Source organism: Pongo pygmaeus, chromosome 14 (genome assembly GCF_028885625.2).
Source record: "Pongo pygmaeus isolate AG05252 chromosome 14, NHGRI_mPonPyg2-v2.0_pri, whole genome shotgun sequence".
Classification (NCBI taxonomy): domain Eukaryota; kingdom Metazoa; phylum Chordata; class Mammalia; order Primates; family Hominidae; genus Pongo; species Pongo pygmaeus.
The window spans coordinates 57900611-57927139 of record NC_072387.2 but is presented as its reverse complement, the minus strand read 5'-3'; the positions used below and the strand labels follow the sequence as shown (position 1 = coordinate 57927139).

General features: G+C 37.4%; 1 protein-coding gene across 11 annotated transcripts in view; it reads left to right on the top strand.

The window, feature by feature from the left end:
* The window catches only part of CAB39L (calcium binding protein 39 like), a 141747-nt gene that overhangs the window by 64462 nt on the left and 50756 nt on the right, over nucleotides 1-26529 (top strand). For all 11 annotated transcript variants that reach the window (XM_054445833.2, XM_054445828.2, XM_063650876.1 and 8 more), the window contains 3 exons: nucleotides 5385-5526; nucleotides 8732-8896; nucleotides 26188-26306. In XM_054445833.2, coding sequence (XP_054301808.2) covers nucleotides 5416-5526; nucleotides 8732-8896; nucleotides 26188-26306 — 395 coding nt within the window. In that variant the 5' untranslated portion in view covers nucleotides 5385-5415. The remainder of the gene's footprint in view (nucleotides 1-5384; nucleotides 5527-8731; nucleotides 8897-26187; nucleotides 26307-26529) is intronic.

Genomic DNA, 26529 nt, shown 5'->3' with positions numbered 1-26529 from the left:
TAGTTTTCAATGCCTAGGAGGCATTTATCTAGTGTCAGTCTTCTGGACTAACATGCATCTTTTCCTGTCCCCACTGCCTGCTTTGCTGAAATAGAATGTATGTTCTTAAAACTCTGAGGTAGACTTTATGGAAAAATTACTCTCCTGCCACCTTATCCCCACAAGGCACCATTGTCAGGCCTCTCCATTCCTTTTGTTCCCACCTTAAGCACTTTATCTTTGGCTTAATCTTTATCATGATAGGATACTGGGGGTTAAAGACTCAGAATGGGTGTGGGACAGTGGTGAATAACCTAGAGCCCTGATGCTCAATCTTACTCTAAGAACAACTTCGTTTTACAGATAGAACAAATGACACCTAGAAGAGGGTGATTAACTTCTTTTGAATCATACAGTAGATCAGTTACCAATGAACTAGAGGGAGTTTACGTGTCTTGTGTTTGTGTAGAAGGTTTGAGTGCTACTTGGCTCATTGCTTAAATGACCACCAGTGGGCTAAATGATGTGATTGGAGTAGATGCGTATATAGTGACCAGCATGGTCGCCCAGAGTGTGAGAAAGGCAGCCTCGAGTTTCCAGGTGATGGAGGAGGTGTTTAGTCTGGGAGTTAGGGAGGTGTTTAGTCTGGGAGTGGGGGAGGTGTTTAGTCTGGGACTAGAGGAGGTGTTTAGTCTGGGAATGGAGTGGGGCTGGCCATGGTCTGAGAAGAACTGGGAGAGGCAGGAGAGTTCTGCCTTAATTTGCAGGGGGTCTGGGTGCTGGAACTCAAGCATAGTTTAAGAGCATGAGTTTTGATTTCCTTCAAAATATGGATCCCAAAATTGAAGAATAATGATCAGATGAAATTTTAAAACATTGTTAAACTAATCTTATATTATACTTATTACAATAAGTAGGTATAGTAAAATATGAAAATAATTTTTAAAGGAGATCGTATTGAGGCAGTATACTGTGTTATTTCCCCATTATATAACCCCATTGCCCCTAAAATGTTTGCTTTTTCCACTTAATAATAAGCTCCAAAGAACAGGGATTGTGTTTTTCTTGTTCGTGGCTCTATCCCTAGTATTTAGCAAAGTGCCTGTGCTCAGTAATTACTCAGATTATTTATTCAATGAATAAATGAACAAACCCACCATCAGATGAAAAGGGGAGATAGTGAATCAGAAAATGCTAGCTAATCACCAGATTGATGTGGAAACCCTGAAAACGTTTTTAATTTAAGTAAATTAGCATTAGCTTGTTACAGTGAGAACCAAGCAGAGTAATAATGGACAAAAAAATCATATCATACCTATGATACCATGTCATAATTTGTACTCGGTTTTGATGTCAGGGAGTATTTAAAATTCCTACAGTTATATATCTTTCCCTTAGTACTGTAGAACTACAGGGAGAAATACAGCAATTACAGGCATACCTTATTTTATTGTGTTTCACCTTTATTGTGCTTTGAAAACACTGTGTTTTTGAAAAATTGAAGGTTTATGGCAACCCTGCATTGAGGAAGTCTGTTGGCGCCATTTTTTTTCAACAGCATATGCTCACTTTGTATCTCTTGATACATTTTGTTAATTCTCACAATATTTCAAACTTTTTCATTGTTAGTACATATGTTATGGTGATCTGTGATCAGTGATCTCTGATGTTACTATTGTAATTGTTTTGGGACACCACAAACTGTGCCCATAATCGATAAATGTTGCATGTGTTCTGAGTGCCCCATCGACTGGCCGTTCCCTGTCTCACTTTCCTCAGGCCTCCCTGTTCCCTGAGATACAACAATACTGAAATTAGGCTGGCTCATAACCCTGTAAGTGGCCTCTATGTGTTCAAGGAAAAGGAAGAGTCACATACCTCTCACTTTAAATCAAAAGGTAGAAAAATGATTAGTCTTAGTGAGGAAGGCATATCCAGAGCTGAGGTAGGCTGAAAGCTAGGCCTTTTGCGTCAGTAAGCTAGCCAAGTTGTGGATGCAAAGGAAAAGTTCTTGAAGAAAATGAGAAGTGCTACTCCAGTGAAAACACAAATAATAAGAAAACAAAACAGCTAATTGTTAATACGAAGAAAGTTTCAGTGGTCTGGATAGAAGATCAAACCAGACACACATTCCCTTTAGCCTAGTCCAGAGCAAGGCCCCAACTCTCTTCGGTTCTGTGAAGGCTGAGAGAGGTAAGGAAGACGCGGAAGAAAAGTCTGAAGCTAAAAGAGGTTGCTCCATGAGGTTTAAAGAAAGAAGCCATCTCCAGAACATAAAAGTGCAGGGGAAAGCAGCAAGTGCTATTTATAGAAGCTGCAGCAAGTTATCCAGAAGATCTAGCTGAGATCATTGGTGAGGGTGGCCACACAAAACAACAGATTTTCAGTGTAGATGGAACACCCTCGTATTGGAAGAAGATGCCATCTAGGATTTTTGTAGCTAGAAAGGAGGAGTCAGTGCCTGGCTTTAAAGGACAAGCTGACTCTCTAGTTAGGAGCTAATGCAGCTGGTAACTTGAAGTAGAAGCTAATACTCATTTCCCATTCCAGAAACCCTAGGGCTCTTAAGAATTATGCTAAATCTGTTTGGCCTGTCGTCTATAAATGGAACAACAAAGCCTAGATGACAGCATGGTTTACTGACTATTTTAAGCCTTCCGTTGAGACCCACTGCTCAGAATAAAAGATTCCTTTGAAAATATTACTGCTCATTGACAATGTACCTCATCATCCAAGAGCTCTGATGGAGGTTTACAAGGAGATTAATGTTGTTTTCATGCCTGTTAACATCCATTCTGTAGCCCGTGGACAAAGGAGTAATTTAGACTTTCCAGACTTGTTAAAGAAATACATTTCATGTGTTCATATTGTTCTAATAAAAGTTAAAAAAAAAGAAATACATTTCATAAGATGCAAGCTGCCATAGATAGTGATTCCTCTAATGGATCTGGTCAAACTTAATAGAAAAACCTGCTGTAAAAGATTCACCATTCTACAGAGTAAACAGGCAACCTACAAAATGGGAGAAAATTTTCGCAACCTACTCATCTGACAAAGGGCTAATATCCAGAATCTACAATGAACTCAAACAAATTTACAAGAAAAAAAAAACAACCCCATCAAAAAGTGGGGGAAGGACATGAACAGACACTTCTCAAAAGAAGACATTTATGCAGCCAAAAAACACGTGAAAAAATGCTCACCATCACTGGCCATCAGAGAAATGCAAATCAAAACCACAATGAGATACCATCTCACACCAGTTAGAATGGCAATCATTAAAAAGTCAGGAAACAACAGGTGCTGGAGAGGATGTGGAGAAATAGGAACACTTTTACGCTGTTGGTGGGACTGTAAACTAGTTCAACCATTGTGGAAGTCAGTGTGACGATTCCTCAGGGATCTAGAAATACCATTTGACCCAGCCATCCCATTACTGGGTATATACCCAAAGGACTATAAATCATGCTGCTATAAAGACACATGCACACGTATGTTTATTGCGGCACTATTCACAATAGCAAAGACTTGGAACCAACCCAGATGTCCAACAATGATAGACTGGATTAAGAAAATGTGGCACATATACACCATGGAATACTATGCAGCCATAAAAAATGATGAGTTCATGTGCTTTTTTAGGGACATGGATGAAATTGGAAATCATCATTCTCAGTAAACTATCGCAAGGACAAAAAACCAAACACCGCATGTTCTCACTCATAGGTGGGAATTGAATAATGAGAACACATGGACACAGGAAGGGGAACACCACACTCTGGGGACTGTTGTGGGGTGGGGGGAGGGGGGAGGGATAGCATTAGGAGATATACCTAATGCTAAATGACGAGTTAATGGGTGCAGCACACCAGCATGGCACATGTATACATATGTAACTAACCTGCACATTGTGCACATGTACCCTAAAACTTAAAGTATAATAAAAAAAAAAAAAGATTCACCATTCTAGATGCCATTAAGAACATTTGTGATTCATGGGAGGAGGTCAAAATATCAACATTTTCAGGAGTTCAGAAGAAGTTGGTTTTAACTCTCATGGATAACTTTGAGGGGTTCAAGACTTCAGTGGAGGAAGTAACTGCCGATATGGTAGAAATAACAAGGGAACAAGAATTAAGAATAGAGCCTGAAGATGTGACTGAATTGCTGCAATCTCATGATAAAACTTGAACAGGTGAGGAATGTTGCTTCTATGGATGAGCAAAGAAAGTGGTTTCTTAAGATGGAATCTACTCCTGCTGAAGATGAAATGACAACAAAGGATTTAGAATATTACATAAATTAGCTGATAAAGCAGTGGCAGGTTTCGAGAGGACTGACTTCAATTTTGAAAGCAGTTCTAGTGTGAGTAAAATGCTAACAAACTGCATCACATGCTATAGAGAAATCTTCCATGAAAGGAAGAGTCAAAGTAGCAAACTTTATTGTCTTCTTTTAAGAAATCTCCACAGCTACTCCATCCTTCAGCAACCGACAACCTGATCAGTCAGCAGCCATCAACATTAATGCAAGACTCTCTGACCAGCAAAAAGATTAGGACTCACTGAAGGGTCAGACAATAAATATCTTTATAAATTAAGTTATACATATTGTTTTCTTAGATATAATACTATTGCACACTTAATAGACTACAGTATAGCATAAATATAACTTTTATATGTACTAGGAAAAACTAAATACATTTTGTGACTTGCTTTATTGAGAAATTTGCTTTATTGCAATGGTCTGGAACTGAACCTACAGTATCTCCTAGGTATGTCTTTACATGAATGCATTTGGCTTCTTTTTAAAATTCTACTTGAATGCAAAATATTTGATCATTGATTATTATGCATTCAGAGAATAAGTTTATATTTTTTAAATAATGGAAAAAAGTATAATTGACTCAAAGAGCCTGAAATGTCTAGGACATTTAAGATAGAATCATATCTAAACTACTGTGCCTTTCTCTTTAGTGAAATAATTCATTAACTGTGTTATGGAACTTCTTCTAATAATAGCAGCTAAGCATTATAGAATACATATAGCTAAACATTATAGAATATATTTATTATTGTTATCACTTTCTTTGGTCAAAATATCTAGTTTTACATATCAACTTGGACTCTAAAATTATTTCTTGTGTAATCCTTATGTTTCTATTACAGGAAACATTTTAAACTTTGTATAAAAACTTTCAAGCAAAACTTTAAAAATATCTTTTTAAAAATATCTTTTATGTATTTAAATTTGGCATAAAACTTGAAACCCATTTTAATTTGATCACTTTTAATGTTTCAGATTACTGAATTCATGGTATTGAAAACTTATAACACATACTGGTATAAAAATTTAAGCATATTAAGAGTTAAAGTTATAATTTTTGTTGGCTTATTTGTTTTTAGCATTCCATATTGGAAGAAGAGATTTCTACACATGAAAAAAATGCCTTTGTTTAGTAAATCACACAAAAATCCAGCAGAAATTGTGAAAATCCTGAAAGACAATTTGGCCATTTTGGAAAAGCAAGACAAAAAGACAGACAAGGTAAGAGCTAAAACAGTAACATTATGATTAAAGTACATGAATTGCAATGCCAAAAACCAATGTAAAAGCTTAATGAAGCATTCAAAATATGGTCTGTAATGTGCACATAGAGCCTCTGTAAATAGATTTAAGTTTATTTCAGGTTTTATGCAACTGATTATTATTTAGTCTGTTGTGATGAACTTTAGGTTCACTCTCTAGAGACTCTGACCGCACTGGATCCCTCTAGACTACACAGCTTAAAGATCTAAAAGGTTATACTGGTGTGTAATGTTACATTTACATGAAAGGTAAAAAGTTTTTATTGAAAGATTGACTGATAGTTTCTGTTACAGTGAATCTCATTTTCATATGGTTTTAAGGTCTTATTAAGTGGGGCTTCCTCACGGGAATGCTAGTTATTCCTTCAAAAGGATATTGAATCCTATATATTTGATTTCTCTCTAAAGTTTATGGCAAGATTCAAGATATCTATAAAAGAAATACACGAGTTCATAGTATCCTTCTATTCCAGTAAATGATACAATCTTGAATTCTACAAGGGGTGTAGAAATAGCTTATTCTAATTCTAGTACACTTTGTAATATTGAGCCAAATCTTGGCCCAAATAGAAGAAAAATGGCCTTTTTGCAAGTATAAATCTAAATGGTAAAAGAGAGAAAAAAGAAAAAAAAGCCTTTTTACACATTTTCATTAGTAACTAGGAAAAGGCCAACTAAAACCACAATAAGTTTACATTACACAACTACTGTCTTGGCAAAAATGAAAAGGTGTGATGATGTTAAGTGTTGACAAGAATGGAGAGCAATGAGGACTTTCGCTAACTGTGGATGATGATGTATACATTGATTAACTGCTTTGAAAACCAGTTTATTACCTGTGAAATATGAAGATATGCATGTACTAAAATCCTGCAGTGCCACTCCTAGTTATAAACTCTAGAGGTATTCTTGCACATCTGCACCAGGAAAAATGTCCAAGAATGTTCATAGCATTGTTGTTAATAAAAAGCCTTCCATGGAAACAACCCAATGTCCTTGAACAGTAGAACCAATAAAAAAGTTGTGGTATAGGCATTAGTGTGGAACATTAGAAACTGATAAAAATTAAAGAACTAATGCCTACATGCAACAGCATAGATGCATTTCTCAAAAATAATGTTGAATGAAAGAAGCAAATCATGAAGGGGTAATGTACTGATCCACAAAGTTGAAAATCAGTGGAACTAAGCTATATTGTTTCAGCCTAAGTTTTCTCATCTATAAAATAGGAATAATAAGAAATGTAAAGACATGTTTTTCACAAGAGATATAAAAGTATTTACATCTGAGCTGAAAGGGGCCTTCAGGTGACTCCTGGGTACTGAAAATGTCCTGTTTTTTGACTGGGTGATGGTCATAAAGATGTTTGCTTTATGATTATTCTTAACTCTCTCTTAAACATACTCTCCATGTATGTTTAAAGCACTCTTCTGTGGATATATCTCACAATTTAAGATGCTTCCGGTCTTTAGTACATTAAGGATTGCTTCAATCAGGCTATTAAGGATATGAAAAATTACTTTTTAAAAGTAGTGTCAGCCAGGTGCAGTGGCTCACGCCTGTAATCCCAGCACTTTGGGAGGCTGAGGTGGGCAGATCACCTAAGGTCAGGAGTTCGAGATCAGCCTGCCTAACATGGTGAAACCCCATCTCTACTAAAAATACAAAAATTAGCCAGGCACGGTGGCAGGTGCCTGTAATCCCAGCTACTAGGGAGGATGAGGCTGGAGAATTGCTTGAACGCAGGAGGCGGAGGTTGCAGTGAGCTGAGATCGTGCCGTTGCACTCCAGCCTGGGTGACAAGAGCAAAACTCCATCTCAAAAATAAATAAATAAATAAAAGTAGTGTCACCCAAGAAGCAGAGCTAGAGAAAAATAAAAATAAATAAATAATAAAAGTTGTGTCATGCTACCATGAGTTATTTTTATGTAATTTGCCTTATTCTATTCATTTCCTTTTTCATTTATAATGATTACAGTATTATACTTAAAAGTAATAAAAGTATATTTCTTTAAAATATTCAGACAAATTATTAACTAAATTAGTCTGCTCTCCTTTCCTACCTATATTAATTTTAAAGATTTTTAAATTGAGATATCATTAACATACCATATAATTCACTATTTTAAGTGTACAATTCATTGGTTTTTAGTACATTCACAAGGTTTTGCAGCACACCACTACCTAATTCTAGAACATTTTCATCACCCCCAAAAGAAACTCTGGAGCCATTAGTAGTCATTCCTTATTTCCCTCTCCCCCAGGCCCTAATACCCACTAATCTATGTACTTTCTGCCTCTATGGATTTGCCTAGTATTCTTTAAAATATAGTGATTTTTTTAAAAGTTTCATAGATAGCAGAAAAGACAGTGATTCTGTATGAGGAATAAATGGATTGACAAAGAAAGCTTATGAGTTTTGACAATTTACAATCTTATACGTGGACCATTCAGAAATCAGAAGAATAGGGATTTGTTGAAAAACCTTAACACAATGCTTTAAATAAAGATCAGTAGCTACTGATAAGTCTTCAAAATGGAATCAATTTAATTTTCAAGAATAAAGTTTATGTTGAATTGCTAGCAAAATTAGACAATGAGTGTGGTTTAAAAGATTATTGGGCCGGATGCAGTGGCTCACGCCTGTAATCCCAACACTTTGGGAGGCTGAGGTGGGCAAATCATGAGGTCAGGAGATCAAGACCATCTGGCTAACACGGTGAAACCCCATCTCTACTAAAAATACAAAAATTAGCCAGGCATGGTGGCAGGTGCCTGTAGTCCCTGCTACTTGGGAGGCTGAGGCAGGAGAATGGCATGAACCCGGGAGGCGGAGCTTGCAGTGAGCCAAGATTGTGCCACTGCACTCCAGCCTCGGCAACAGAGTGAGATTCCATGTAAAAAAAAAAAAAAGATTATTTAATTTATGTTGACTAAGTAGAAATACCAGAGAACTCTTTTATATAAATGAATTTTATAATATTTATAATATTTTCCAAAATAAAAAAGGCAGTGCTTACTGTTTTTGTTTGTTTGTAACTGTACCATTAATTATAAATAAAGAGCCCAAGACCAAGAAGTGGTTTTTTGGATTATTTGTTTGTTTGTTTATGGCCTAAAAATTTTTATTCTTTTAACTGTTAGCATACGTTTTGGTCACTAGGCTTCAGAAGAAGTGTCTAAATCACTGCAAGCAATGAAAGAAATTCTGTGTGGTACAAACGAAAAAGAACCCCCGACAGAAGCAGTGGCTCAGCTAGCACAAGAACTCTACAGTAGTGGTCTGCTGGTGACACTGATAGCTGACCTGCAGCTGATAGACTTTGAGGTAAACCAGCTGTAAAAGGACGCCAGTGGTGCTTTTCAATTTTAATATCTATCTATCTATCTATCTATCTATCTATCTATCTATCTATCACTATTCGACTTTTGCTTTTCATTATTACTTTCCATATGTTATTTTTTAAAGTTTTTTCTAAAATGTCTACAATTAATCTATTTTTTACAAAAGCAAAAAGCCGAACTGTAGTTAAGTTTTATTCAGCTAGGTAGCAAAGCTAATGACTAATAGAAGTAATAATAAGAAATAACATTTGTTGAATGCTTGCTATATGCCGGGTACAGTTTCAAGCATTCAACTCATTGAATTCTTAAAACTACCTTTGTGTTTAATACTGTATTATTAGCCCCATGTTATAGATGAAGAACCTAAAGTTCAAAGATATTAAGTAATTTGCCCAAAGTCGCTCACTTACTTCAGAGCTTCAAATTCAGACAGTTCTTTTAATGAACATATTATACCAATGATTTAAGAAAGGTGTTAAATGCTAGTAATATGTTTATCTCCTTTTGAAAGCAATTATACCTAATTTACCTAAATAATAAATTGTCTAACTAAAAGCTTAGAAATGTAAGTGGTGAATATGTCTAGTCATTTTATTATCTATTGTGTAACTCAGAGTTTGTGATTTTTCAGTGAGAAATGGATACATAGGCAAGTTTGGGCATTGACTGTTGAGGTGACAGAAGTCCTGGTTTGGCTTTGTTGCTTTGTTTCCATCATAATACAAATTTTGTTTGTATCAGGTAGGTACTTGGGTCTCCGTTCATTCTCAGAGATAGAGGAGACATGCAAAGTGAATAGCTTTTAGTTTTGTTCACTGAATAAGTGGAAGGAAAACTAATGACAGTGATTACCGTGATTAGACCAAGATCAGGTCAGGGCTCTGGGGATCTGTGGAAATAGTAGCCCACAGCTCTCTGCACAAGTTAGACCAGGGAAGATTTTTAGCGGCTGAAGCAGAGGAGGAGGAGTGCAGAGCCAGGAGGTGTGCAGTCTGGTTGTGGCTAGAAGCAAGACCAAGTGGGGACCCCGAAGCACCCGGACTTCAGCTCATCCTTTCAGTTACAGCTGTTTTTTTCTTTCTTTCCCTTCCTTATTCTATCTCTTTCTCTGCCTTTGGCATTTTCTGACCCATAATCTTTTTCTTTTTTTTTTTTTAATTTTTTTTAAATTATACTTTAAGTTCTAGGGTACATGTGCACAACGTGCAGGTTTGTTACATATGTATACATGTGCCATGCTGGTGTGCTGCACCCATTAACTCGTCATTTACATTAGGTATATCTCCTAATGCTATCCCTCCCCGCTCCCCCCACCCCACCACAGGCCCCGGTGTGTGATGTTCCCCTTCCTGTGTCCAAGTATTCTCATTGTTCAATTCCCACCTATGAGTGAGAACACGCAGTGTTTGGTTTTTTGTCCTTGCGATAGTTTGCTCAGAATCTTTTTCTTTTTCCTCTTGCTTGGCTTGCTTACTCTCCCTCTCCATCTTAGGTCCTGTTTCCTTTTAAAACCAGCAATATGTGAAATTAAAGTATAGTCTTACTGTATGTATATACTTTTCTGTTTCTTTTATTTAGTTTAAAATTAGGTATTATGAACACTGGTAGAAGCTGTGGCATAGTGAAAAAAGCACTTGACTCGGAATTAGAATTGTTTAGAGTCCCACCTCTGCTATTTCATGGTCAGTAACTTAACCTCTTTGAGCTTAAGTTTTCTCATCTATAAAATAGGAATAATATGAACTTACAGCGTTGTTTAAAATATTAAACTAAATAAAAATATATGCATATATATGTTGTGTTATATAGGGACACTAAATATGAATGCAAACTGTATACAAATGTCAGGTAGTAGTATTTTTTCATTTCCTCTTTTCTCAAACTCGGGAACTAAAGTTAAATGTAAGCCGGTTTGTTTTTGTTATAACCCTTGATTTTTTTTGTTATAACCCTTCATTTGTTTTAGATTTAGTTGGTCAGTGACCATAAATAGGAAAATGATTCCCTATTCTTATAGTAGTATAGTTTTATAAATTTTCTATTGTTTTGCTGGTTTCTCTGAGAACAGCAGCATATTAAGCTACTGTCGTCATTAATTCATAAGTACGCTTGAGTTAGTTTATGAGATTAACCCAATTTGCAGTGGAGTGCTGGAAGGAATATGACTAAGGATGGTTGTGTTTTGAAGAATGAGTCAGGGATGAGATGTCATCAGGTTCAGTGACCTGGAGAAGCCTTGAGCAGCCACAGAACCTCATAGGTTGAAAGTGCTCTCCAAGAATTGGGGAGTTAGGGAGGAGTATACCAAAGAAAAACTTTGGGTGCCTTACAACTTTCTTTGGCATTGGCTCAGATAACAAAAGTGGAATGTAAGAAACAGTTATGCAAGTTCCCCTTCTTTTACGTGGCACATCAAATATAAATTAAAAATTTTGAGAAGAAGTTCATTTAAAAATTATTTTGGAATTAAGACATTTAATTGCCTAAAATAGACTTGTACATTATTATCAAGTAAACTTTTATTCACTGGAATCCTTGGAGAAAAGAAGTATCTTTCTGAACATTTGAATTTTCCATATAGCTGAAGATTAAGCCTTCAAATGCAGAGTTAAATTGATTACTTTTGTGGATTACTTTAATTTTTAAAATAAAATGTGTTATATACTTGCCTTCCCTCCAGAATAAAATACTAGATATAATAAGTTTTTAAACTGATGATTCAAAACTATTATGAAGATTTATTATTGTGATAATAAGATAGGCAATTCTTAACTTTATTTATTCAATTGACGTGACACATACCTAGAACATAATTATAAGTGAATGTGATACTCCATAGATGCAGCTGTTCTCTTTCTCTAGCCCGTAGAAAAATATATACTTCCTGGTTGAATGAATAAATGAATGAATGAAAAGGAGTGAAAGTTTAGTACAGTTCAATTTTAAGCATTCCAACTACATACAGTATTTTCAGGAAGGAGGCAGCCAGCATTCCTAGCATTATTAGCCTACTTGTAGAAATGTACTGTGTTATGTCTATGAACTGGAGGCATGGATGATCAGCCTGCAGGCAGCAACTCTCCTTCTCAAGCCTAAAGTATCTATATAAGCTACTGACAGCTTGATAAAATTCCTTCTGACTTCAAACTTACTCCAACAACACAGAACCCCCACCCCCATGTCTCTTGGTTCATGGCTTGCACTGGGACAGCCACTTCTGTGTTACCTTGAGTACTAGGACTGTGTTTGCCACACCTAGTGGCATGTTAATTTGTGAATTGATTGAATGAATGTAGTAATGAGAATGAGATATCAAAGCAGAGGTAAAAGAATTGGACCAAAAGAAGGTATTGGGACATACCAGTGAGCCATTTTTCTGAAGGAATCAGTAAATTGTTTAGAAGATAATTCAAACTCTTTGGAGTGATGATTATATGATTTCAGTAAGTGAATAGCCTCTCCTTGTGCTTCTTTGGATAGCAGAACAGTCATTTGACTGTAAAATTTCTGGTATGTTTTGATAACAGAAAGGAAAAATTATTATTTTAAGGATGGACTACAGCTTTTGCCAGATAACCTAGGAGAATGGCACATTCCTTACAGAGAAAAAAAGTGAATTTTTGTTTAGAAGATACCTTGATTGGCTTTTTTGTTAGTTTGAAAGGCTGAAGTCTCTAGGCAATGTCTGTAAGGAAAAGACTGAAAGAAAAAAGCTTAGATTTCCTTGGCAGAGAAAAGTAACAGAAATTTGAGAAATGCCCTCTTTGGCCAAGGTTGATAGGAGTAGGAAATAGAAGAAAGATAGGAGAAAGTTTTGGAGGGAGGGAGAGAGAGGGATCCAGAACCATGACAAAAGGAAGGTGTTCGTGGAGAAAGATGATCAGGAAGACTGAGGAACCTTTCCTAAAAGTGATCTGTAGACTTCAACTTGAAGGTGTTTCTGCACTGTGCTGTAATTATCCTTTGTTCACTTTAAACCTTTGTAAAGGAACATTGTACTAATAATACATGTTGAGGCTGGGCGCAGCGGCTCACACCTGTAATCCCACCACTTTGGGAGGCCGAGGTGGGCAGATCACGAGGTCAGGAGATCGAGACCATCCTGGCTAACACGGTGAAACCTCATCTCTACTAAAAATATAAAAATTAGCCGGGCATGGTGGTGGGCGCTTGTAGTCCCAAGCTACTCGGGAGGGAGGCTGAGGCAGGAGAATGGCGTGAACCCGGGAGGCGGAGCTTGCAGTGAGCCAAGATCGCACCACTGAACTCCAGCCTGGGCGACAGAGCGAGACTCCGTCTCAAAACAAAACAAAAACAAAAATAACAACAACAAAAAACATGTTGAGTGAAGAAGGGGTGGTTTTCTACACTTCGAGTAAACTGAGTATTGAAAAAATAAGCAGTTGCAGGAAACAAGGCAATGAATGGGGGTTGAAGGGCGCTGGGAGCAGGGGTTTGGAACCCTGAGCTGACAGCAGTGATGGTGGCTGGCAGCACTGACTTAGACTGGATGGCAGGGACTGACTCAGGAATCTTTGACAAACCCACTTCTCTGTCAGGAATCTAGAGGAAAGTGGCCCATTGGGGGAGGGACAATACTGGAGGATCCGGCTATCATCGTGTGAATAATGGCTAGTTAGGAGTTCGGCCTTTGGGTTAAATAAAAATCTCATTACGTAGCTATAAATTTTTATGTAATCCTTTAAGCCTTAAAATTGCAGACAGAAAAGAACCATTTCAGCATACTATTATGAGGTTCAAAAAATGATTTGTGGCTGAGTTTGCAAGGCTTCTGATTTTTGTGGGCTCAGGATCAAACTCAGCTGTGTTTCTTGAGGTTTGGCTACTATTCAAGACACAGCTTTAGACTCTTTGATGTTTTGAAACACAACGTGATAAGAGATCAAAGGAGGGAAAATGTATTGCCTATAAGGTCTGATACATTCATTTTAAAGGCAGGTGTGCCTTGCAAAACTAGGGTGGATGCAAAGTGAACTGTTCAGGCTGAATAAGCAGCTCAAAGAAGCAGAAAATTGTCTTCTATGGTAACTTAATCCCTAAAGATTATTTCTCGCTACATTAAAAAAAATTAGCAAAACAGGCCCAATGCAGTGGCTCACGCCTATAATCCCAGCACTTTGGGAGGCTGAGGTGGGAGGATTGCTTGAGCCCAGGAGTTTGAGATCCCCCCTGGGCAACATGGCAAAACCCTGTCTCTACAAAAAATAAAAAAAAATTAACAGGGTATGCCTGCCTGTGGTCCCAGCTACTCAGGAGGCTAAGGTGGAAGAATCACCTGGGCCCAGGTGGTTGAGGCTACAGTGAGCCAAGATTGTGCCACTGCACTCCAGCCTGGGTAATAGAATGAGACCCTGTCGCAAAAGAAAAAAAAAAAATAGCAAAACAAACACTCCAGGATCAACTTTTCCACTTTTCATTAAGCCATTTTGTAGTCCTACATTTTGTAAATGTTTATCCTCTAATAATCTTTTTCTATTCCCTGGACCTGATTAAAGTGGTCCTTGGCCAGGCGCGGTGGCTTACGTCTGTAATCCCAGCATTTTGGGACATCTAAGGTCAGGGGTTTGAGACCAGCCTGGCCAACGTGGCAAAACCCTATCTGTACTAAAAATACAAAAATTAGCTCTGGCCATGGTGGCATGCACCTGTAATCCCAGCTACCTGGGAGGCTGAGGCAGGAGAATCGCTTGAACCTGGGAGGCGGAGGTTGCAGTGAGCCAAGATCACACCATTGCACTCCTGCCTGGGCAATAAGAGTGAAACTCCATTTCAAAAAAAAAAGAAAAAGAAAAAAAAAAGTGGCTCTTTACCTTTGGTTTTATTACTGTAAAAATATAACAGAAATTGTAAAGCCTTAAAATACCAGCTTTGACTGTACGTTATACATTTAACGATTTGAAATGCTTACTATGCATGTCTGCCATTGATTTTATTTAATTATGTTTGGTCTTGACTTTATTTGATTGTGTATATATTTTGTGCCCATCACTGGACAAATTAAAGAATTTACAGTCTCAGGTAGGGAAATACTATGTCATAGAAAATGGAATTTTATGTTATCATTACCCTATTGCCCTAAAGCTTAATGAATATAAGCTGTAGAAGGCCTTTATCCTATAAAGGAATATAATATATGGGTGATTAAAAATGGCATTTGGCATCAGGCTCTTAATTAGATGTGAAACCTGTTAATTGTTTGTAATAAAATTAAGACAGTGACCATTAGTCTGATCGTACCAGACATTTTAAGGAATGTCATCTGCATAAGGATGAAGACTGCTTGTGCTGTGTATAAAGTGTTGTGTCTGCCCACTCCCTCTGCTTTCTGGGGAATGCTCCCTCCTTCTCCACTCACATGGTTACCATGGGAACAACCATTTTGGGTGACATGACACCCTGGACAACACACAGCTGAACGACCTGCAAGTGGATATCTGACCAAAAGAGGGCCAGAGGCTTTCTGTAGGAATTCTGGAACTAGAACTGAGACAGAACCCCAGTATTTAGCCAGGTGCTAAAGATAGTAAATGCAGTTTTTCCATCAGTGGCCATATTTTTCACTATGTGGACTAAAGAAACAGAAGAAGCCAGTCTGCAGAGAAAATAGAATGACAAAGATATTGGGGCAGTGGGGGAGATAATCTCCCATATAAATTCCCACAGATGGATATCATGTAATATGTAGATTTAATTATATTTAAATTTTTTTGAGAGCAACTTTGAGCTAGCTTGTAGTTTCATTCCCTATATCTTTCCCAATATCTATAAATTAGTTCAATTTGAATTTTAGTCCCCAGCACTAATCCATTCAGTGGCTACCCCTCACCCTGCAGACTGTTCTGCCTATCTACTTCTGCTACTGAAATTCAGCACAACCATTTGCTCCCACCCACCTCAACTCCCCTGCAACACACCAGCAAGAATAGAGAAGTCCCTGACTTCACTGGCTATAATTTTCATTTTTAAAAATTATGATACAATTTATAAATAGTAACATTCACCCTTTTTAGTGCACAGTTCTGTAATGAAGGATAGTTCCATCACCCTAAAAAATCCTCCTATGCCAGCTGGGCGTGGTGGCTCACGCCTGTAATCCCAGCACTTTGGGAGGCCGAGGTGGGCAGATCACGAGGTCAGGAGCTCGAGACCATCCCGGCCAACATGGTGAAACCCTGTCTCTACTAAAAATACAAAAATTAGCCGGGTGTGGTGGTGTGCACCTGTAGTCCCAGCCACTTGGGAGGCTGAGGCAGGAGAATCACTTGAACCTGGCAGGCGGAGGTTGCAGTGAGCCGAGATCGTGCCACTGCACTTCAGCCTGGGCGACAGAGCAAGAGTTCGTCTCAAAAAAAAATAAAATAAAATAAATAAATAAATAAATAAAAATAAAAAAATCTCCTATGCCTCTTTGTAATCATCTCCTTTTCCTGTCCCCGGCCTCTGGCAACCATTGATCAGTTTTCAGTCCTTATAATTTCACCATTGCAAAAAGATTGGGTAAACAGAATCATATGTATGTAGCCTTTTGAGCTTGGCTTCTTTCAGCATAACGCATTTGAGATTCATCCATGTCGTTGCCATGTCTGTTGCTTTTTATTGCTGAGTAGTACTCCATTGCTTGGATGGACCACAGATCATTTATCCATTCCCCACTTGTGGGATATTTTACATATTTCCAGTTTCTAGCAATTACAAATAAAGCTGCCATAACCATTTATGTATAGTATTTAGTGTGAACATAGGTTTTCCTTTCACTTAGATAAATACCTAGGAGTAGGGCTGTTGGGGAATGTCAACTTTTTGTTTTGTTTTATTTTAGCCATTCTAATAAGGGTTTGTGATATCTCATTGTGGTTTTAATTTGGATTTCTCTAATGACTAATGATGTTGAGCATCTTTTCATGTACATTTTTGCTACCATATCTCTTATGAAGTATTATTCATATCTTTTGCCCCTTTTTAATTTCGTTGCTGAATTTTGAGAATTCTTTATATATATTCTATATAAATTCAATGGCTTGTGTTTTAAAGTGGGTGTTTTCTAGTCTCTGCCTTCTTTTCTCTTGTTTCCCTTTTCTCACCTATGCTATCTGTGAGGGATGCTCTCTTTTTCAGCAATTATTCTGGTTGCTGTGACTGCTGTTCACCACCTCTTTCTTCCCTCCTTTTCGCTTTTCTTATTTGATTTTAGTGAATACTTCCATATACATAATTCATTCATTCAGCAAATAATTGTGGAGCATTTCATGTTAAAGCTGACCTTTTTTGAATTTGCCAGCAAACACAAGGGCTTCTTCAGGTTAGGGATCTTATTGGTTACATTATATGTGATGTGATACATATAATTGTATGTATTAGAATTATGCATATAATAATTATATTATGTATTAGAATTATACATGTATAATTATACATGTATAATATGTATTAGAATTATACATGTATACAATATAATATGTATTAGAATTATACATACAATAATTGCCAGCTAATTTTTGGCATTTTGGGTCATTTCTGGATGTTGCTTCTTTATTATCAAATATATTTTTAGGGTTTTTCTGTCTTTTTTTTCTGGCCACTTCTGAGTCCAGGGCTTGAGATCTGGCAGCCTGCAGGTTGCAAAAAACTGGTTTTGAAATAGTTAAGGTTTCACTCCAGTTAGATTTGGCATGACAAATTAATAGCTACAAAGATTAACGTGTAATGTAGAGATCATTATTCACCAGTTTGTACCTGTTTCAGTGTTCTGTAGTCCTTTCTATTCTAATCCTTTCCTCTGTTTTGGGAAGCGGTCCCTGGTAGCAGAACTTGCTTTTGTTATCCACAGGGGGCTTCCTTTGCCTTTGCACACATTTGCTAATGAACTAGAAGAATGTTTTCCTCTATGTAAAAGTTGGATAGAGTTCTGCGGGGCTTCATTTCTACTGGAATGCTGTATGGAATGTTCTTGTGACATTTCACTGGGAAGTATGAAAAACATGTTCCTATGACATTTCAAAGAGGGTTGATATTTATTCTGCAGTATTACACTGCAGGGTCTAGAAAGGTTTGAACAAAACAGATGATTTCTTTCATTTTAAAATCAATTTATGCTTACAGCTATATCTTTTTTTATATGGCAAATATAGTCTTTAACATCAGTATAAATAAAATTTATGTAATATAACCTTTTTTTTTTTTTGAGACAGGGTCTCACTCTGTCACCCAGGCTAGAGTGCAGTGGCACTCTACCTACATCTTCCACCTACACCTCCCAGGCTCAAGTGATCCTCCCACATCAGCCTCCCAAGTAGCTGGGACTATAGGCGTGTGCCACTACACCCAGCTAATTTTTGTATTTTTTTGTAGAGATGGGGTTTTGCCATGTTGCCCAGACTGGTCTCAAACTCCTGGGTTCAACTGATCCTCCAGCCTTGGCCTCTCAAAGTGCTAGAATTACAGGCATGAGCCAACGTGCCCGGCCTATAAACATTTTTTGTGTTTTAAAATTATGAGAGCAACTGATTTTGAAGTATTCTTTTAAATTGAAGATTCACCTACTAATTGGTTTTTGTGTGAACATAGTTTTCATTTCTCTGTGATAGATGCCAAGAGCGCAATTACAGTTATGGTTAGCTGCATGTTTAGCTGTTTCAGGAACTGCTAAAGTGTTTTCCAGATTGGCTATACTGTTTTACATTTCCACTACAATGTATGAGTACAGTTTCTCTTCATTCTTGCCAGCATTTGATGTTGTTGCTGTTTTTTATTTTAGCCATTCTGAGAGGCATGTAGTAATATTTCATTGTGGTTTTGATTTTCGTTTCCCTAATGGCTAACGATGTTGAACGTCTTTTGTGTGCTTGTTGCCATCTGTATATCCTCTTTGGTAAAATGTCTCTTCGTGTCTTTTAGCCATTTTCTCTGTTTTGTTTATTTTTATTTTATTTTTTAAGTAGAGATGGGGTCTTGCTATGTTGCCCAGGCTACTCTCAAACTCCTGGCTCAAGTAATCTTGCTTCAGCTTTCCAAAGTAATTTCATGCCTGGGATTATAGGCATGAGCCACCCCACCCAGCCTTTTGTCCATTTTCTAATTAGATTGTTTGTTTGTTTGAGGCAGGATCTTGGTCTGTTGCCCAGGCTGGAATTCAATGGCACAATCTCAGCTCACTGAAGGCTCTGCCTCCAGGGCTCAAGCGATTCTTGTGCCTCAGCCTCCCGAGTAGCTGGGATTACAGGCATGCACCACCAGGCCTGGCTAATTTTTGTATTTTTAGTAGAGACAAGGTTTCACCACGTTGGTCAGGCTGGTCTCGAACTCCTGACCTCCGGTGAGCTGCCTGCCTTAGCTTCCCAAAGTGCTGGGATTACATGTGTGAGCCACCATGCCTGGCAGATTGTTTGTTTTTCATACTATTAAGTTTTTTGGGCTTTGATGGGGGGTTGGGTTTTGGAGGGAGGGTGTTTGGAGAGCATGGATTTTTTTTTTTTTTTTTTAGACAGAGTTTCGCTCTTGTTGCCCAGGCTGGAGTGCAATGGCGCGATCTCAGCTCACTGCAGCCTCTGCCTCCTGGGTTCAAGTGATTCCCCTGCCTCAGCCCTCAATCCCAGCCTGAGTAGCTGGGATTACAGATGCGTGCCACCACGCCTGGCTAATTTTTGTATTTTTAGTACAGACGGGGTTTCACCATCTTGGCCATGCTGGTCTCGAACTCCTGACCTCGTAAGAGCATGGGTTTTTATTTATTTCTTTTTTCTCTTTTTTTCTTTTTAATTTTTGTGGGTACAGAGTAGGTAGTATATATGAGGTATTTTAGTACAGGCATGTAATGTGTAATAACCACATCATGGAAAATTGGGTATCCATCCTCTCAAGCCTTTATCCTTGGTGTTACTAGATCTTATTCATTGTTTCTGTTGTTTTTTGTACCCATTAACCATCCCCATCTCACCCTCACACACTCCCCTACTACCCTTCCTAGCCTCTGGTAACCATGCTTCTATTCTTGATTTTCATGAGTTCACTTGTTTTAATTTTTAGATCCCACAAATAACTGAGAACATCTGATGTTTGTCTTTCTGTGCCTGGTTTATTTCACTTAACATAATGGCCTCCAGTTCCATCCATGTTGTTGCAATGACAGAATTTCATTCCTTTTTATGACTGAATAGTACTTTATTGTGTAAAGGTACCACATTTTCTTTATCCTCATTTTGTCATCTGTGTTTGGACACTTAGGTTGTTTCCAAATCTTGGCTATTGTGAATAATACTACAACAAATATGGGAGTGTAGATATCTCTTTGATATACTGATTTCCTTTCTTTTGGGCATATACCTAAGAGTAGGATTGCTAAATCATATGGTAGCTCTATTTGTAGTTTTTTGAGGAACCTCCACATTATTCTCCATAGTAGTTGTACTAATTTACATTCCTGCCAACAGCATATGAGGGTTTCCTTTTCCCCACATCCTCACCAGCAATAGTTGTTACCTGGTGTTTAGATAAAAGGCATTTTAACTGTCGTGAGAGGATATTTCATTGTAGTTTTGATTTGCATTTCTCTGATAATCAGTGATACTGAGCACCTTTTCACAGAAGGCCTGTGTTCTGTAGGTTTTCTCTTCACTTTGTTGATCGTATCCTTCACTGTGCAGAAGCTTTTAAATTTGATGTGGTCCCATTTGTCCATTTTTGCTTTGATTGCCTGTGCTTGTGGGGTTTTGCTCAAGAAGTTTTTGCCCAGACCAATGTCCTGGAGAGTTTCCCCAATATTTTCTTTTAGTAGCTTCGTAGTTTCATAGATCTTAGATATAAGTCTTTAATCCATTTTGATTAGATTCCTGTATGTGACAAGAGATAGGGGTCTAATTTCATTCTTCTGCATGTGGATATTCAGTTTTCTCTGCAGTATTTGTTGAAGACTGTCTTTTCCCCTCAATGTATGTTCTCAGCACCTTTGTAAAAAATGAGTTCACTGTAGGTGTGTAGATTTGTTTCTGGGTTCTTTGTTCTGTTCCATTGGTCTGTGTGTCTATTTTTATGCCAGTACCATGCTGTTTTGGTTACTGTATAGCTCTTTAGTATAATTCAAAGTCAAGTCATGTGATTTCTTCAGTTTTGTTCTTTTTGCTCATGATGGTTTTGGCTATTCTGGGTTTTTTGTGGTTCCATGTAAATTTTAGGATTTTTTTTCTATTTCGATGAAGAATGTCATTGGTATTTTGATAGGGATTGCATTGAACCTGTAGATTATGTTGGGTAGTATGAACATTTTAACAATATTGTTTCTTTCAATCCGTGGACACGGAATATCTTTCCTTTTTTGCATGTCCTCTTTAATTTCTTTCATCAGTTTTTTTATAGTTTTCATTATGGAGATTTTTTACTTTGGTTAAGTTAATTTCTAGGTATTTAATTTTATTTGTTGCTATTATAAATGGGATTTCTCTTTTGATTTCTTCTTCAGATTGTTCACTGTTAGCATATAGAAATGCTACTGATTTTTGTATGTTGATTTTTGTATCCTGCAACTTGATTGAATTTGTTCATCAATTCTAATAGTTTTTTTGTGAAGTCTTTAGCTTTTTTCAAATATAAGGTCATATCATCTGCAAACAAGGATAATTTGACTTCTTCCCTTCCAATGTGGATGCCCTTCATTTCATTCTCTTGTTTGATTGCTCTGGCTAAGACTTCCAATATTATGTTGAATAACAGTAGTAAAAGTTGTCATGTTCCAAATCTAAGATCTGCTACTGTTGTATTGGGATCTATCTCTCACTTTAGCTCTAATAATATTTGCTCTTCAGTTCATTCTCTTGTTTGATTGCTCCAGCTAAGACTTCCAATATTATGTTGAGTAACAGTGGTAAAAGTTATCATGTCCCAGATCTAAGATCTGCTACTGTTGTAATGGGATGTGTCCCTCATGTTAGCTCTAATAATATTTGCTTTACATATCTGGGTGCTCCAGTGTTTGCTGCATATATATTTACAATTGTTATATCCTCTTGCTGAACTGACTCCTTTATTATTATATAATGACTTTGTCTCCTCTTACAGTTTTTGTCTTGAAATCTGTTTTGTCTGATGTAAGTATAGCTACTCCTGCTCGGTTTTGTTTGTTTTCATCAGCATGGAATATCTTTTTCCATGTCTTTATTTTCAGTCCATGTGTATCTTCATAGGTGAGGTGTGTTTCTTGTAGGCAGCAGATCATTTGGGTCTTGTTTTTCCATCCATTCAGCCACTCTATGTCTTTTTTTTTTCCTTTTCTTTTTCTTTTCTTTTTTTCTTTTTTTTTTTTCTGAGACAGGGTCTCACTCTGTCATCCAGGCTGGAGTGTAGTAGCACAGTCACAGCTCACTGAACCATTGACCTCCTGGGCTCAGGTGATCCTTACACCTCAGCCTCCCAGGTAGCCACTTTATGTCTTTTGATTGCAGACTTTAGTCCATTTACATACAGTGTTATTATTGACAAGTAGGAGCTTACTCCTGCCATTTTGTTATTTGTTTTCTGGTTGTTTTTTAGTCGTCTCTTCCTTCTTCTCTTCCTTTTAGTGAATGTGATTTTCTCTGGCAGTATGCTTTAATTTCTTGTTTTTTTATTTTTTGTGATCCATTGTATGTTTTTATATTTGAGGTTACCATGAGGCATGCGTATACCATCTTATAGCCCATTGTTTTAAACTGATGCCAACTTAATACTAATTACATAAATAAATGCACAGAAAGAAAACTAATAAGAACTCTACACCTTAACTTCCTCCTCCTGCTTTTTAACTTTTTGTTGTTTCTCTTTATGTCTTATTGTATTGTTTATATCTTGAAAAGTTGTTATTATTTTTGGGTGGTTCACCATTTTGTCTTTCTCCTTAAGACGAGTAGTTTACACACCACCATTACAGTGTTATACTATTCTGTGTTTTTCTATGTGCTTCCTATTTCCAGTGGATTTTATACCTTCAGATGATTTCTTCTTGCTCATTAACATCCTTTTCTTTCAGATTGTAGAACTACCCTTAGCATTTCTTGTAGGATGGGTCTAGTATTGATCAAATCCCTCAGGTTTTGTTTGTCTGGGAAAGTCTTCAACTCTCCTTCATGCCTGAAGGGTATTTTCACCACATATACTAGGGTAAAAGATTTGTTTCCTTCAGCACCTTAAATATGTCATGCCACTCTCTCCTGGCCTGTAAGGTTTCCACTGAAAAGTCTGCTGCCAGATGTATTGCAGCTCCACTGTATGTTATTTGTTTCTTTTCACCTGCTGCTTTTAGGATTTTTTTTTTTTTTTTGACGTTGGGAGTTTGATTGTTAAATGCTTTGAAGTAGTTTTCTTTGGTTTAAATCTGCTTGGTGTTCTATAACCTTCTTATACTTGAGTATTCATATCTTTCTCTAGGTTTGGGAAGTTCTCGGATATTATCTCTTAGAGTAAGTTTTCTACCCCTATCTCTTTTTCTACCTCCTCTTTAAGGTCAGTAAGTCTTAGATTTGCCCTTTCTAGACTATTTCCTAGATCTCATAGGCATTCTTCACTGTTTTTTATTCTTTTTTCTTTTGTCTCCTCCAACTGCATGTTTTCAAATAGCCTGTCTGCAAGCTTACTAATTCTTTCTTCTGCTTGATCAATTCTGTTATTAAGAGGCTCTGATGCATTCTTCAGCATGTCAATTGCATTTTCAACTCTAGAATTTCTACTTGATTATTTTTAATTATTTCAATCTCTGTATTAAATTTATGATAGAATTCTGAATTCTTTCTCTGTGTTATCTTGAATTTCTTTGAGTTTCCTCAAAATAGTGATTTTGAATTCTCTGTCTGAAAGGTCATATATCTCTATTGTCCCAGGATTGGTCCCTGGTGTCTTATTTAGTTCAATTGTTGAGGTCATGTTTTCTTGGATGGTGTTAGTGCTTGTAGATATTTATCAGTATCTAACAGAACAGTGAGATCTAGGCAATCTCATTAATCCTTAATTTCCTTATTTATAATATGTATATATACATATTTACATTTGTACATTTTATAAAACATATAAATCCTTAATTTCTTTTTTATAATATGTATATTATAAGGTTGTTGTATGCCTGCCAGAAAAAAATTAACAAAAAGAATATGAAATTAAAAAAAATAAGGTTGTTGTGAAAATTGGATAATACCTGTAAAGCTGTTAGCATAAATGCCTGGCACAGAGTAAGCCCTCAGTAAGTATTTGCTGCTGTGAAGGTGGAGGTAGAGGTAGTAGGGAAGAGGAGGTACTGATTGATGTGGCAAAGGACATGGTTGTAGTACAGAGAGGGGCACTCATCCCAGGGGAGAATACTCCTGAACTGAATCTTAAAGAAAGACAGAGATCATGAAAAAAGGAAGAGCATTAAGAAAGATATAGAACCATAAAATGTTGTGTATATGTGGTGCAGCAATTTGGTACTAATAGAACTTGATGTAGGAATTGGAAGTGATAGTTAGCTGATGAGACTGGAAAAGTTGGCCGCTGTCAAGTCGTTGAAGGGTATTGGACTTTTTTCCTTTCTTTCTTTCTTTCTCTCTCTCTCTTTCTGCTTTTCTGTCTCTCTCTCTCTTTCCTTTCTTTCTTTCTCTTTTTTTTTTTTTTTTTGAGATGAAGTCTTGCTCCATTGCCCAGACTGGAGTGCAGTGGCACAATCTCGGCTCACTGCAACCTCTGCCTCCCGGGTTCAAGGGATTCTTCTGCCTCAGCCTCCCAAGTAGCTGGGACTACAGGTGCACACCACCACAGCCGGTTAATTTTTGTATTTTTACTAGAGACGGGGTTTCACTATGTTGGCCAGGCTAGTCTTGAACTCCTGACCTCCTGATCCACCCCCCTTGGCCTCCCAAAGTGCTGGGATTACAGGCGTGAGCCACCACGCCTGGCCTTTTTGTATTGGACTTTTTTCTAAGCAAAAGGGAGACATTGAAGAGTTTAAGGAGAGAGATGGCATGGTCGTATTTGCATTTCTAGCTAGCTCACTCTGCAGGGTGAGGATGCTTTGAAGTGGAGACAGTAACTGAAGCAAGCTCTTTCATAGTTCAGTTGAGAGATGAAAGCCGAACTAGGGCCATACTGATTGAGAATGCAATGTCATTGTATTAGTATGTTCTCACACTGCTATAAGGAAATACCTGAGACTGAGTAATTTATAAAGGAAAGAGGTTTAATTGACTCACAGTTCCACATTGCTGGGGAGGCCTCAGGAAACTTACAATCATGGCAGAAGGGGAAGCAGGCACAGACCTTCATATGGCAGCAGGAGAAAGAAGAGTGAATGAGCAAAGGGGAAAGAGCCCCTTATAAAACCATCAGATCGTGTGAGAACTGATTCACTATCACAAGAACAGCATGGGGGAAACCACCCCCATGATCCAATCACCTTGCACCAGGTCCTGCCCTCCACACATAGGGATTATAGGGATTACAATTCGTAATGAGATTTGGGTGAGGACACAGAGCCAAACCATATCAGTCGTTCTTGTACTTACTTTTCATGTGGTAAACTCAGGTCCAGTCCAAGATTTCTTTTGGAAAACCAGGCTGGACAGGTTGTAAGATGTATGAGAGTGCAGGTCTTGTCCATGAGGACTCTAAGAAGCCCTATCCATGATTGCGTATCTGGTTCCTCTGTCTCACTGATTTGGTGATGTCTTCTATTCCTCCAGGCTAGATATGATTTGTTATGATCACCTAGATCAAATATTTCCACCTAATGGAAAACCCACTTTTTTTTTTTAAGTCAAGGCACTAGGGTGAAGAACAGTGAATAAAGTGATAACGTGAAAGCAAAAAATACTAGAAAGTAGATCTAAGAAAAAGGAATTTGGTTCTAACCTACATTTTACTAAAATCTTATTTTCTTCATCTGTTTTCCTTCCTTATTCATGAAGGTTTAAAAATGATAATCATAATTTTTTTCTTGCATAAAGGTAGACAGTGAAAAAACAAAGAATTGAGTTCTGTCATAGTCATTTTATGTCCTTCCATGCTCTGTGGGAAATGGACTTCCAGTTGGTCAGATTTCCCCTAGCACACATCCTGTGGCAAGGAGCTGCATCCATTTTGTAGACTGTGTTTGCAAGCACAGCTTGTTAGGGGTCTATGGGAAGAGTAAGTTAACGTTTTTTGCATATTAGAAAGGATGGTACCATTTCTGTCTGTGTGTATATATGTATGTATATATTCCACATACTATACAATTCATCCATTTAGAGTGTACAATTTAATTGCTGTTTGTTCCTTTAACAGGGAAAAAAAGATGTGACCCAGATATTTAACAACATCCTGAGAAGACAGATAGGCACTCGGAGTCCTACTGTGGAGTATATTAGTGCTCATCCTCATATCCTGTTTATGCTCCTCAAAGGGTAGGTACATGGCTTCCTTTCAAGTAGGGCTAAGTTTTTAATAGTTGTTAAAAGTGCATAGCATTAGTCTCATTTGAGATATGATCATTTCCCTTTTGGAACTGCAGTAAAGGTATTTGTCATGTGTGAGGTCAGCCCTCCAGATCTGTCTCTATGATTACTGCAGCAAAATCCTTTCTTTGCACCTTAATGTTTCAAATGTTATGTTTCCATTTACTGCCTT